Here is a 15,113-nt window from a genome sequence, read left to right as displayed (position 1 = left end):
GGGGAAAACGCCTTTTCCTGGAAGTTTTGAAATGGCTTACTGCTGTCAACGCTCCACTGCCTCCTACTTGCTGATGAGTAATGGGATGTGATTTGCAGATTTCAGGCCTTGACATAACTGTGTCATGTGTGGCTTCTTCATGCTTGCCTGATAAATGCCATTCAACAGAACGGGTCTAGATGGGATGGGGACACATCTACAAGTGATATAAAGTTATGAAAAATAATATTTCATTCAATACAAGTAAAAAAACAAAACAAAAATTCCACTTTTTCAGTCATATCATTGCCAGAATAACTTGACTGTCTGTCCCGTTCTTTGTGTGTACTGAGATAAATTAGGATAGTTCATCATCTACATGCAATCTAGTACAAGAAGGTTAATTGTTGGATTAAAACTGATTAACTATTTATTCTTAATTTTATGAATTTAAAATGCACATACAGCAGTCAATCAGCAATTTAATGTAAACATGGTCAGACTGAACTGCTGAAGTACAAAGACGAAATATGATAAGTGAATTTGAATGTTGCATACTGTAGTTTCTGTTGCCATTATATTTCAGAAATTGCTAGTAATTGCCTAAACAACCATCTCTAGAGTTTACAGAAGAAAAAGAAAATATCCAGTGGTCAGCAGTTCTCTAAATGCAAAAACACCTTTTTAGTCAGAGGAGGGGGCAGAATGCAGACAAAGTAACACAAATGACTGTTAAAACCATGGAGGCATGCAGAAGAGCATCTCTGACTGTGTCAAACCTTGAAGCAGATGGGCTACAGCAGAAGAAAACCACACCAGGCTCCACTTCTGTCAGCAAAGAACAGAAAACTGAAGGTACATTTTCTAATGTCTGACCAAAATTAAGCAATAGTCATTATTCTCCTTCAACAGTCTCATATTTAGATGATCAGAGTTGTGCACAACCAACATGAGAGCATGGATCCATCCTTCTTCGTACACATTCAGCAAAATCTCTGAGAAATGTTTGTTGAATCTATGCTACAAAGAATTAAGTCCATTCTGATGGCAAACGAGGGCTCTCACCCAGTACTAGCAAGGTGACACTGAGGTGTCCAGTGACAGCACAGACTAATTACAATGGCCCATTTGTAGTCTAAGGAGCTCATCATTTGTACTTCAAACCTCTCGGGGCCTACTAAACAGATGAAGAGATTTCTTCCAAAAGATATCTATTTGGCATTTCTGGTGTTAAAGTCTGCTGTCTAGCATGTGGATCAGCAGTCAGTTAGGCCTTCTGGATAGCTACAGTCTCGCCCTTGGAGAAACCACTCCACTGAGTGGTTAAATATTCAGAATATGCAGCATTAACCTCACCAGAACCCCTCACTGTAAGTTGACAATTTGTCAAACCTCTTTATACCAAATGTAAAATCATTATAATTATATTAAATGTACTCAATAACAGCCGTATATATGCATAACATACTTATATAAAAACAAATGGACAAAAACACATGCAGATGAGTACTTTGACAGTACAAAATAGTACTGCATTGAAACACAGTTGCATCCCACATGAACAAGAAAAAAAATAAAAAGAGCAGAAGTAGTAAGTCACTTCAGTTAAATGAGAAGGGAAGTTGCAAAAATGTTTGGGCGTTAGCTGGCTGAATGTAGTAAGTGCTGTGCAGGAGTTACAGCTGCTTTGATGGCTTTCATACAAGACATCCTGGGTGATGATGAGGCCATTTGACTAATCTCACACCTCTGTAAGTAGCAGAAAGATTGCAGCTCTGCTGGACAGGCAGAGCCAGGGGAGGATAATGCATGACTCAACATTTTGTAAAGCTATTTTACTTTGTGCGCGCACACACACACACACACACACACACACACACACACACACACACACACACGCACTTCCTTGTGAACTACTGATAAGACAATGCCCTGTCTTCTTATCACAGAACCCAGCTGTGAGTGGGAGGAGAGCTGAGTGAGTTAAACAGCTCAACAGTGATAATGTTCAAGGCTTATTGGTATCCACGAGTCAGAGAAAGAAAATGAAGGCCAGTGCAAAGAAAAGAAACTCACTTTCCCATTGTTTTGCCAAAACAGAGACTGAAATTGGTGCCTTTTAAAACTGAAAATCTGTATAACATATGCTAGATCACACAGTGACTTGAAAAAGGCAATGAAGCTATGTAAGAAGTCAGAAATGATGAACAGAAGTTATACTTGAGATCTGTCCTCACTAGATTAGCTCTTTACACCGTTTCAGGACAAGTGTATAATTATTCCTTTAATCATGTTTCACATCAAAGTCTTCATAATATTTTGCTCTCAGACTGCTGGCTTACTTGTGGTTCCTGCAGTTTCTACAAGTTTAATGGGAATCATTGCCTTCAGCTATCAGGCCTCTACTATGGAACTAGATCCCAGTTAGGCTTTTGGAGACACACAGTCTCCACTTTTAAGATTAGGCTTAAGACCTTTTTTTGATATAGTTGACAGTCAGGTGTGTATCAGCTGACCCTGAACCATCATTTATTTATAGTGCTATAGGCTCAAATGGCTCAGGGACTTCCCCTTTACACAGAGCAGTTCACACAGTTTGTATTTCCACCACTTCCCATCGCCCTCCAACCAGTCGCATCAGATGTTTGTCCCTCCCCGACCTGGTGCTATATTAATAAAACTGAATTAAGTTGGCTGCTTGATAGCACCTTTAATTTAACGCTTCTCGCTAAGACGGCTGCTGTAATGCCCTTGTACAACTCCATGTGTAAAACTGGGTTGTATAAAAATGTTTATACATATAAACATTTTTATATTCCACAATCAACTGTAGGCTGTAATATTGCAAAATGGAAGTGTTTAGGAACCACAGCACTTGGCCACAAAAAGGCACACCACATAAAATGTTACAGAGCAGGTCGCCAAGTGCAAATAGTGCATCAAAGTCCAAAACACTGATGATTGAATAAGTTAGAACCTCCTCTGGTACTAACATCAGCATAAACACGGTGTGCAAGAGCTTCATGGCGTGGGTTTCCATGGATAAGTAGCTCCTGTAGGTATAATGTATAGATTTTGTAATATGTGTGTCCACACAGTATATATTTAGGATATTGGACCACACTGTGTATGTTTCGGAGCAACATGCTGGTCCACCCAGGTCATGCTTTTTAAAGGGAAAGCCTGGCATACAGGACTGTGCAACCCCTCATCTCTTTATATTTTTTTCTTGGAAAACTGGAAAGGGTGAAGTTATTTACTGAAACATGGGCAAACATGCATGGAAAACAGGATATGAGGTAAAACCATTGAAATGAGCTTGAAAGTCAGTATTTGGCATGACCACCTTTATTTTTTTTCCAAACAGGATAAACTCTGTGACAAGCTTTCTTGTAATTTCTTTAAGTAGTCTTCCGGAATAGTTCTCCGGGCTTCTTGAAGGACATTTAAAGCATCTTTGGATGTTGGCTGCCTTTTGCTCTGTTCTCTGTCAAGATGATCCCCACACCCTCCTCCCCCCGCCCCCCTCTCCCTTCCCAGTTTCTTAAAAACATGACTTTCAGATACTGTTCATCTGCTGCAGATAGTTATGCTAGTTAGGCTAACGTTTAGCAAAGAAAGAGAAATTGCTCAGATCTGGACTGAAGTGAAAGTGATTGAAAAAGCAGCCACTGTCCACAGAAAACCTTTGAAATGGAAAACGATCGCACAGGACCACACTCAGATATTAGAAGAAAGTTTGGCTCCTTGGAAGCAAAACATAAAGAAATGAGGGGTGGTTCAAAACTTTTGCACATTACTACATTTCAGCAAGAAACTGCCAATTCAAATCATCCAGGTATTAAATATTACGGTTCATAGCAAACAAGCCTGGATGCAAACTGGCCCACCTGCGGTCCAGACTTGTTGCCAACTGAAAATATGTGGGACATTATGGAACAAAAATGTGACAGAGGAGCTCGAAAAATGCTGAACAGAAGTCCTACATCAAGCCTGAAAGGCTTTTCTGCATAAATAACTATATATTAGTGTCCTCAGTCTTCAAATACCAAATACTGCCAAAAGAAGAGATGATGTAACGCAGAAGTAAACATGCCCCTACCTGACTTGGAACTTTCTGCTAGCTTCAAATTAAAAATATTGAAGACATGTCTAAGTGTCAACATTTGCTGTGTGCTCTTTGTACGACTTTCAGTAAACTAAATGATTTCAGCGATTTGAAAATAATTTAACTTTGCAGATTTTCCCCAACTTTTCTGGAGACAGGGTTGCAGCCCATAAATTTTATATAACAAAACTCACAAGTCTGTTTATACAATGAGTGGGTTTTTATTTTAATGTGCATGTAATTAAAAGTGTCTTTTTATTGGTGTGACAGACATTTTTTTAAATAAGTGAAATTAAAAAGAAAATGTCCATGACAGCTGGGAAAACCATACTACGGGAAGACCACAAGCGCACCAGAGCAGCTACCACTGCACCTCATAGTGGGATTGTTTTATTTTTTTTAAATAATCAGTTTTGTTTGCTAAAAATGGAAGATTTCCTTGTTAATTATTAACAAACAAACAAACACACACAGCTGCACAAACTATAGTTCCTCATAATAAAATACCAATGTCTATTGCAAGCAACAAGCAAAAAGTGCTAAACATGGTCGAATTCTTGATTTCCAGAGTTCACAAACACATCGTGCACATTTAACAGTAGCACTGTTGTGCTAGCAGCATGACACATGTAACCCTGCTTGTGTGATAAAGCTTGGTACTACCACAGTGGTCTTACTCAGACAAACTGACCTTGCATGACCATTGCTGTTGCCATCACTGTTTGTTTTTCCTTGATAAGGTGTTCAGGAATGTAAGGCAGCAGCCAGAATGAAACCTCGGAGGCAACGTGCATTCGCAGAGCTCACATAAAAATCAACAGAGATCGAACTTAGTGTTTACACAGCACCAGCTTCTGACTTCACACATAATAAAAATACTGCAGAAATGCAGATTTCTGCAGTTTTGCTTGAGGAAAACTTAAATATTAAATCAGCCATGATCAGTGCAACCTGCAGGCAGGTGGAGTTCACATTAGCATACTCGAGCATCCTCTTTCCAGAGCATAACAGAGCTGGGCACTAGCCAAACAGGCAGAGCGGTATAAAAAATTAATTGTGACCAAATGCCTTTCAGTCACAGCTCATTTCAGTCAAAAAACACAATGCCAGAGTATGGCTAGACCTCTTTGCTTCCTCGTGGCGGAGGAAATATGAAAATTAATGAATCACAACATCAAATCCAGCCTTCTTGTTGATGCAGTTATCCAAAGACCTTTAACAAAGCGGAACCAAAAAAAACAAACCAAAAAAAACCCCCCAAATAAAACAAAACAACAAGAAAACCTTTCAACAGGTAGGAGAACAAGTGTGTGTGTTTGAGTTAAGATTAACAGGCCAGATTGTTGTGTGCTTTTGTAGAATACCAGCTACACATCGGGGGGAATAAATCACTCAGGAACAGCTTACAAAGAAAATGTTTTCCATTCTTACAAAGATACAGATGTCTCACTGTGGACCTGGACAGATTTGTCTTGGATAAATAAATAAAATTTAACTTCAGCACTAATACACTCAACCTTAACAGAGTAAAGAGCATTTTCTGCTTAAAGGAGCAGATATAAAAGTACCAGCAAGGCCAGTAAAACATGTTCACTTACATTATTACTGCACACTAATAGATGGGTGTGGATGTTTTCACATAGTTAATTATATTTAGCAGTTTCGTTAAATTAAACATTTAAGTTTTTAGTTTTCTGAAACAAAGAAAAAATTGAACAGAAGCTTGGGTTTTCTTGATGCAATTTCCCTCTTGTTGACACCTTCAGTCAATGAAAGTAAATCTTCTAGCTCACTTCATTTGCCTGGGTAAATAATGCTGCTTGGCATTCTTAAAGGCTGCTTTAGTGGGAACAAATCCCTTAAGCTCTACTGGAGCAAGTAGGCGGCACTCTTAAGTCGAACCCACCAGAGCAGGTCTGGGCACTGATGCATAAACAGTGCACAGCGTGCATCCTCCAATAGCTCACATCACAACAACTTTAAGGGGAAAAAAAAAAAAAGTCCAAATATAACAGATAAATATTGGAGTCATGCCCAGTGAGGCTTGCAAACACATAAAAACACTCATAGGGCAACCATTAGCCAGTTTTCACAAATTATACCACGTTTATTGATTCTGACCATACTGGTTATTTAATGGGGTGTTATGAAGATCGAGAAACTACAGCATGACTGACAGAAGGAGCTACCGAGGGTTCCCCCCCCTTGTGTCACAGATGAAAATCAGAGGTGCTTATTATTCACTTGGCCTCCCGTAATGTCCCCATTTACATGCAAGTAGAAACCAACAAATCCTCATTTGATTTCTTTTGACGTGTCCGTCTTTAGAGAGGTCAAGGAGGCTGGCTGCATAGCAAGAGTGATTGATCAGAGAAACTCCAAGGGGACGGTTTTGCAGGCAAAGCGATGTTTCCTTTGAAGTAAGTTTAATGTGATCTGGTATTTGTCAAAAAGGGATTGCCCATATTTAAAATGCTATAAATAATTTTTTGGCCTATAATATGTCACATGTCATATGAATCCCTCATGAATTATATCAAGTCATCTTGAGTCACAAACAACATTCCTATCACAAGGTAGAAGCCCCAATCTGTTTTTGGCAAAGTGACTTCTATATAGCTTTTATTTATCCTTTTAAAAAGTATTTTTAAGGGTAATCAGGCCAAGAGGATAGCAGAAATTGCAACAAATATAACAATAGGTCTCTAAAGATATTTTAGATGGCCCGAAAGAACTGCAATGGTTATGATGTACAATAACACGGAGTCATAAAGATACTTTTAAAATAACCCCTTGGTAAATACTGTTCACTAAAGTCTATTTACCAATATAATTAACCAATATAAGTAAAGACATTACATAGAAAAAAACAAAACAAAAAAAACACACACATGGAAACAGTGGAAATCAGTTTTGGCAGACGGTCACTCTTTGACACAACATCGATAACAGTTTAAAGACAGTTATAGCCGAATAATTAAGTGAAATCATTTTAAAGGAGGGGAAAAAGTTTGCAGCTTGTGAAAAGCCCCCACCCATTTTAATAAATGTTGTTATCATCGGCAACTGCAGATGACAGAGTTATATGAAATCATCGATAATTATAGTTCTGTTTCCCCTTGCTACTGTGAAATGAGTCACTCTGTGTAGTTTTGTTTTATTTTTAGTACTGTGACTACATTTTGAATACTTTTTACGTCAGATAACACCGACTTCGGGGCTGTACTCGAAAACTTACTCGGTTTTGTTGCGTGTTTTGTCCTCACTGAGCTGTGACAGATTAATGACCGCCTGTCCCAGCAGTTTGTCCGGGCCCACCAGAGCCCGGTGAAGGACGTGGACGTGCAGCGTGCTGCCTCCTCCTCCCTGGTTCAGCTGCGGGAGGTCGAAAGAGGCCTCCTCCTTCCACACCGGAGCCACGCATTTCTCCACCACTGAAGTCTGGTACTTCTCTTTGCCCACTTGTATGACCGCGTACGCATCGTTGGTGCCACTTTTCCCCTTTATCCTAAGGCTCCTGGCTTGGAGTACCGTTACCTGGACGCTTGTGGGACACCACTGCTGATCCGTCAAGGACATGCTGACACGGCTCAGAGTCGTTAAAAATGTAATCCTCCAAAACAAAACTCAGTGGTGGCTACCATCGGCTCACCAAGAGACCGCACAGAAGCGAGGGAAAGTTTTTTTTCCTCCTGAGGCTCGCTGAACTTCAGGAACCAGCTGATTGGGCGTGGTTACACGGAGAAAGGGGCCTTGGTTGTATAAAGCACGCCCTCAGATTAACAGGTTACACGTTTTCTCCAACGAAACTCGCGACGCAGCAATCAATTAGATGACAGAGAACACCTGATGCTTGTTTGTACCTGTCAGACTGCATCAGCGTCATCGCATACTGAATGAGCCCAAATAACACCAGGGCTGAATGTAAAAGATTTTATTATTCCTCGATGTATTTACGGTGCATGCATTTAAATAATAATCTGGCTCTATATGTTTGTATTTTTAGACTAGCTCCAAATTGTGTCATAATTTAAAACTAAAAAATCCTCCTACCTTAGCAGCTATGCCATGATGTCTAAAATCTGATACCTCTGCTCTAATGATTCTGTCACTTGGAGAGGGGATGGGATACCCGACAAGCCACATTTGGCTGGATTCAGTGTCACCTTCAGCTCTGCTGAATTGTAATTAAATTGAAGTGCCAGTGTCTTCATGGATTACATCAGACCTGCAGATCAAGGTTGTAAGTCTCCGAAAAACCACGAATGTGAGATGATATTTCTCAGGTCTGTTTTCCCCCAGTTTCAGAGCTGGTTCCTTGCAGGCTTTTTCCTCTATACATATGACCTTGAATACACTTGCATAGGCACGGTAAATTTATTTATTTATTTTTGTCACTGCTATCTAAACGAGTCCATAGAGCAATTTAGATGTTTGTTGATGAAGGTAAATGGATTGCCATGTCACAAATTGCTGCTCAAATACTGACTCCTGCTGTTTGAGGAAGGGAACAAACTTTAAAGAAAAATGTGGCTAATTTGCTTTGTAGAGGAAAGTCTGCTGTAAGAGTCAAGGACAAGTAAACTGAAGCTCTTCATTATTAAGGCTTAAACGGTGGAGCAGCCGTGAAAAAGTGTGATCTCGCTTTCCTTTTCATGGACAAAATTCAGCAAAGATCAAAGTCACATATAGACACTTGAGCCGATTAGTACATTAGCTAGCACTGCCAAAGTGTCTGGCTGTGATGTAACAGCTTTAGTAGTAAACACTTGTTGCAGTCAGAGGAAAATGTTTTAATCAGATACTACAACAACAAGCTCACATGCCCACAAAACGGTTGCAGAGATGTTCAGCTTTTGGCCTTAATGCAAACAGTTAAAAAAGAGAAGTTAATAAAGTACAACTTTAAATACATTTAGACTGACCTTGGATACAAAGCAATATAGATAGTTAGATGCATAAAATCATTTTCTTTGGTCTACAGCCTGGTAGAAATAACAGTGTAACTCATTGTTACAGCAAATATCTAATCATCTAGTCACAGGGCAACAATCCTATGCATTTAGTAATATGTACATGGTCTATGTACAAGATCTGCTGAAGTTTGAAATGAGTATCAGAATGAGGAAGGAAGACGATATAAGTGACTCTGATTGTGGCATGGAGAAGAGTGTCCCTGAGTGCACAGCAAAATTGTAAAACAGAAGATTGGAAAACATTGCCTGTTTGAGTCTCGGTTTCTGCTGATGGCACAGTCATAATTTGGTGTAAACAATATCAAAGCATGGATCCATATTGCGTTTTACCAGCAGTTCAGGCTGATGGTGATGGTGTAACAGTGTGGGGGATATTTTCTTGGCACATTTTGGACCAAAATGAAAGAGGGTCCAGCCCAGTACTAGAAAGTTGTACCCAACAAAGCACCTATTGTACAAATTGCTGCCTGTGGTATTTTACATTCACCTTATGTAAAATGTTCTTTAAGAAGTAAAACTCTGCAGTGATAACATACATTCACTGTGTCCTCATTGTCTTGTGGTTGAATCTTTTTTTTTTTTCTGGGTTTCCATCCTTTCACTTTGGTCTTCATGGTCACCTACAAGAACTTTGCTGTAAAGTTTCTGCAGCCCTTCTTTAAAAGCATTGTTCACTTTGGCTCGTTTCAGTCCACCATCCCTGAGAGAACATACATTGAGGGGTATTACTCATTGAACCGACAGCGGTTACAAGTGCAAAGTCGGCATTTGTTAATTCTTCCGTAAAGCTTGAAGGAAACAAGTAAAATTGGGCAACTATAACACTGCACAGTTTCTAAGTCCCAGTTGCACCACTGTTCACATTTCCCTTTTCCAACAATGAACACGTCATTGTTCGGAAATATAAATTATATATAAATATAAACGTGTCTCACCAGGTGAGATCTATTAATCCGCCTCGGGCAGCTATGGCGGCTTTCACTCTATTGGCAAACTGTACTGCATCCTCTCCTTCCTGCATATGAACAATAAGAAAAATCGCGCTCTTAAAAAGATGAATTAAACATTATATGATTTAAATTGTTTAAATTAAGGCAGGGCTTTACCTCTCTGTTCATAGGTGGCAGGTACCAAACGCTGCATACGATGGCCCAGCTGCTCATCATACTGAGAAGATACCACACCAGGCCACACTTACTGCTGTTCCAGAAAGCATCACCGAAGCGAGGGTCATACTGCAAGATGACCATAAACGGCCCGTCAGCAGTGAGTAAGAGCAGTATGAGGAGATAGGAGGAAATGGACTGAAGCTCCTACCTTAATGGCAACGGGATAAATAGTGCAGCCAATTTCAAAGCTGCCCTTTTTGAACATCATCACTGATGTGTTGTTAATACAAGTACCTGAAAATTACACAGTGTGAGGATCTTAACAATACTAACGAGGCTGTTTCGGCTGCTTTCTGCTTAGATTACACCCATTATGATACGCACCCTCAGGGAAGATGAGGATGGGCTGTTTGGTTTTATCAGCCACATGATCACTAAGCCTGAAATGAAAAACCAGAACAAACAGATTAAAATATTTGTATTGAAATCTAACCACTTTAAATCTAGTCTTACCTACTGCAATTATACAAATAGCCGAAACCAATGTATTACACTGACTGCTGAATACTTCACTTTTAATCACGTGAACCAAATTTAGTGAAACTCACAGTGGGAATCATGCAGTGGTAAATGCCTGACACACAGTATTTTGGCTGTGATATGATGCATACATGCATATGCAAATACACACACATAACTATATACACCCCCTTATTGCATCTACTGTACAAAGGTCTTGAGTCACCCCTCATTTATGCTTTATGCTTTGCTTCCAAGCTTCTAGACTTTCTTATAGTTTCTTCAAGTGCTCTTAAGCAATAGTTTTCCAGGCTTTCTGAAGATCTTCCGAAATTTGTCTTTTGCACATTGGCTGCCTTTTCACTCATTCTGAGTCCGGTTCTTGTCCCTGACTATTTTCACAGTAATGTTTTTTTTAAGCCACTTAATAATGCCCTGTGAATCATTTAAGTATAAAAAACACACCTAACACAATAGACGAACCAATGTTGTGTCTACACGTAATGTAGATGTGAAGCATGTTGTTAAAAAGTTTGAGGAAAAGAGAAGAAATGGCAGAGCTAAAAAGCTATCCAAAGCACATGAACAGTATCTGAAATTAATGTCCTTAAGATATAGGAAAAAAATCAGCAAAGATCTGACGCAGAACACGTGAAATGCATCTGGGCCTTCAGCTGATCCAGCTACTGTTCACTGAAGCCTCATCAGAAATGGTCTCAGCGGAAGGACGGCTGTCAAGAAGCCAATCTTCAGAAAGGGAAACAGGGAGAAAAGGCTGAGGGATGCCAAAATACACAAGAACTGAAATGAAAATCAGTGGAGACATGTCTTTCATGGAGTGATGAATTCAAGTTTGAAGCTTGTGGTTAAAATCTTTGCCACTGTGTACAAATAAGTTCAGAAGGGAGGGACAACAGTGAGCATCGACAGCCATCTGTAAGCAAGGTGGAGGCTTTTTCATGCTTTGTGGCTGCATTTAAGCCAGTGCTGTTGATGATCTTGTCAAAATCAACAAAATTATGAAAGTGGGAAAGTAGCTTCAGATTTAAATAAACCATGCAATACAATCTGGAAAGTATCTGACTAACTTCATTGTTTTGCATGACAATGATCCCAAACACACTGCCAATCCAGAACAGCACCTGATTAAAAACAAAAACACAATGCAATACTATCAGTGATGCACTGGCCTTCCCAGACCCCAGGCCTCAACATTATTGAACCCATGTGAAGCAACAACATCATCCAAAGAAGAGCTTTGAATGTGCTTTAAGACGCCTAGAAAACTGTTTGTGACGACTGCTTAAATAAATGAAAACAAAGCTGACAGTTTTTTCTTATGTGCTGTATTGTCATGTATGTTTTCAATAAATCGCTGCACCTATTTCCCATTTTCCTTGAAAAATATTTTTAAAAATGACAGTGGATCAAGACTTTTGCACAGTATTGTATTTATCCAGCCATGCCTCCTATCCGTTGCAAACCACATTAACATCCTAAGTGGTTACATCCCCCAAAAAAGGAATCCTCCTGATGAAACAAGAACACAACTCCAGTGCAGTTCCCAAGCACATTTAGTCGGCGAGGGCACTGGGTGTGAAATCTAAGCTCAGTGAAATATGAGGACCAATCTGTTGTGGTGACCTCTTGAAGAACAGGAAGCAGCCAAAGACAGCACACTTATTTGCATACTGAAGCAGAAATTAAAACAGAAAAATGCATGAATGAATCTGCAAAGAAAAATACACTTTACATAAAGTCAGTCAATAAACGGGGTCTAAAATGATGGGAAATAGTAAAGATATAAATGTAAACATCAAAAAATACCAAATAAATGAAATATGAAAACAAATCTGAACATAAATAGCAATATATGATATATTTAGTGAATTAATGAATTCTCCTATTTGTCTTCAAAGTTAATTTTAATATTAACTTAATATTATTAGCAATCACTCATTGAATAAATGAGTGATTGCTTTCTTTCTTTATATGTTCTGTTGGCAGTTTTGATCCTTCCTATCCCGGGTCACCCACACTGATTTACTTTTTGTCTCTCGTGAGGAAAGGGGATTTATATATAAAGACGATGCAATTTTACCTCTTGGCCACTAGGTGTCTGTCTTTGACTTCTGATCTGTCAAACCAGATGTGCGGGGAGGATTTGACCATTCCTCTTTGGATCATCCCCAGCAACCCACGATGCATCTGTCCAACCTGAGAGCCAAGTTCAAAAACAAAAACTCTGCTCATCTCAAATACTCTTATAAATGCTGATGTATTACACAAACTCAGGGCAACAAAATGTTGTACCAAAGAGTAGCAGCAATCACTGGCCAAGATGATCACGTCAATGGGTGTCGTGTGATTGGCCACACATATACCACCATTCTTTGGTTTGTTTTCTCTGCAGATAAGACACATAGACACAGTACAAAATAGTGAAAATCTGCCATGTTTGTTGTTAAAAAGTCACCCGATTAGTCTCTAGGATATCTTAAATCGAGACATTACGTTAAAGCTGTTTTCCTGTCAAACAACGTGATGCTGCCATGGGTTTGAATAAGGCTGATGTTTGTTTGTTTGTTTGTTTTTTACTGTACCTGTTATGATAGGTGATGATTGCCGTGAGAGAGCTTACACACATGCAATAGCCCATCATGTGAACCTTCTCACTGAGGTAGGATCTTAACCTGAAGACATACAGTATGTAGCCACAGAGTCACTTTATATCTCTTCAGGCTGGTGCTCACAACACTGGAGACTTTAGGTGTTGTGCAAACTTACGCTGCGTTTGGTAAAAACCCCACTAAGGTGGTCAGGAATAGGAAGAGACTAATGCCAGTGACTGCAAGAGTAACCCTGCAGAAAAAAGAACAAATAGTTTCCTCAGCAGTCACCCAGCCAATCACAGTTCTTTTAATGACACAAGTCATACCTGAGAGGCAGCAGGATGCCATAGCGGGTGAGAAGTCCCAGCCCCCACAGGAGTGTAAGTCTCATATTTATGTGATGGAAGTTGTAGTTGCTCCGAGTCAGCAGATTCCAGCTCTCAAGTTCCTGGGCTGAAAATCGCTTGGTCACTTCATCATCCACTATGCTCTCCACGCCCCTTTGGCAAAAGTAGAAGATATCAGCCATATCAAACTCATGATCTGAGCACAGACAGCTGGCAGAACCCCGGATCTCCTGCTGCAAAGATGCTGGTGATTCTTTGGCTATGATACCTGCAGAGAGCGTGCAGAGAAAAATGAATGATTTCATTGTTTAAAACTCATACAATTCAAATAAACATTTATGACTGACTGTCAGGTTCAGTTGTGTGAGGTGTTGTGGAGTATCCAAATACAGGATGCAGTAGATAAAGGTTCAGTTTAAACCTGAGCATTTAAACCAATAAAAGAACAAGTAACAGGCAGTTCAGAAATAGGTGACAAAATCCACAAGGAAAAAGGACTGGGACTAAGGACCGCACAGCTAGTGGGACTACCCCACAAAGGACGAGGGGAGACGCAATTACAATAAATACACCAATAAATACACAAGGTACTTGAGGCAGACAGTGACAGGAGGGGAGCACTAATTATGGGAAACTAGACAAGTAAATTAATTACCAAAACACAGAAGACACTGGTTACCCAAATAAAACAGGAAATAACCAAACAAGGGTAAACATGACCGATGGAGATTTGACACAAAAGGGCAGAACAGTAAGGAAAGTATAATATACAAAACTATGACCAAGGACAGAACTAATGTACTGCAGGGAAAAGATACATGAATATAAAAACCCAAAGAAAACTAAGAAAACCAGATTACATAAGGAAAACTAAATAGTAAAAAAAAACCACTTCAAAATGACTGAGATACACGTCCCAGAATCATAACACTGATCAATATATGAAAAAAGGTTTACCATTTGTATGTGTTTTGTAGAGTTGCTGATTTTTTTCTTTTGCTCTCATTTCCATTCGTAAGGTTGCCCACTAATTTAGGACAAAAAAAAAACAAAAAAACAAGTATATAAAAAAGAGGCTGAACAATTTACCGCTGCATTCATTCTTCTGTTGACAAGCAGCTGTGAATGGACTGATTCTTATATAGGGCTTTTCTATTCTATTTGAGCTCTCAAAGGTTGTTCTTGTGGCATTAGATAAGCATTAGTAACAACCCTTATAGGTCTCCAAAATACCTTCAAGTTCACAGATTCAAAGAGAAAATGGAAAGCACAGACAAAAATATGATCAAAGTAATGAAACTGGGCAAGATGCTCCCTGGAGACTAAAGCTCTGCTGAGGAAAAGGATGGGAAACCAAGTTTGGCTCAGAAGCCTGCAGCTAAGAAAACAAAGCATAGAAACTCGAGAAACAGTTCTGATATTGTGATCCAATTTACCTCCAATCCAACCTTTTTCCAAAAATT

General features: G+C 39.4%; 2 protein-coding genes across 2 annotated transcripts in view; both read right to left on the bottom strand.

Annotated features, from left to right (window-relative positions):
• Nucleotides 1-7,907, bottom strand: part of LOC102201135 (golgin subfamily A member 6-like protein 22) — a 15,963-nt gene extending 8,056 nt beyond the window's left edge. Inside the window, exon 1 of the mRNA XM_013911395.1 lies at nt 7,326-7,907. Within this exon, the coding sequence (XP_013766849.1) occupies nt 7,326-7,666 (341 nt within the window). The 5' untranslated portion in view covers nt 7,667-7,907. The remainder of the gene's footprint in view (nt 1-7,325) is intronic.
• A 937-nt stretch (nt 7,908-8,844) lies between these two features.
• Nucleotides 8,845-14,751, bottom strand: gpat4 (glycerol-3-phosphate acyltransferase 4). Its single transcript, XM_005735354.1, has 12 exons — nt 14,740-14,751; nt 14,608-14,677; nt 13,630-13,918; nt 13,479-13,553; nt 13,295-13,384; nt 13,005-13,098; nt 12,793-12,908; nt 10,557-10,612; nt 10,381-10,466; nt 10,170-10,298; nt 9,999-10,078; nt 8,845-9,763 (listed from the first exon to the last, which is right to left on the bottom strand). The coding sequence occupies exons 1-12, from the start codon at nt 14,749-14,751 to the stop codon at nt 9,613-9,615; spliced, it is 1,248 nt and encodes a 415-aa protein (XP_005735411.1). The 3' UTR covers nt 8,845-9,612.
• Nucleotides 14,752-15,113: the final 362 nt, after the last annotated feature.

Source organism: Pundamilia nyererei, unplaced genomic scaffold (assembly GCF_000239375.1).
Source record: "Pundamilia nyererei isolate P.nyererei 1_Seehausen unplaced genomic scaffold, PunNye1.0 scaffold00063, whole genome shotgun sequence".
NCBI lineage: Eukaryota > Metazoa > Chordata > Actinopteri > Cichliformes > Cichlidae > Pundamilia > Pundamilia nyererei.
This window is presented reverse-complemented; position numbering and strand designations above follow the sequence as displayed.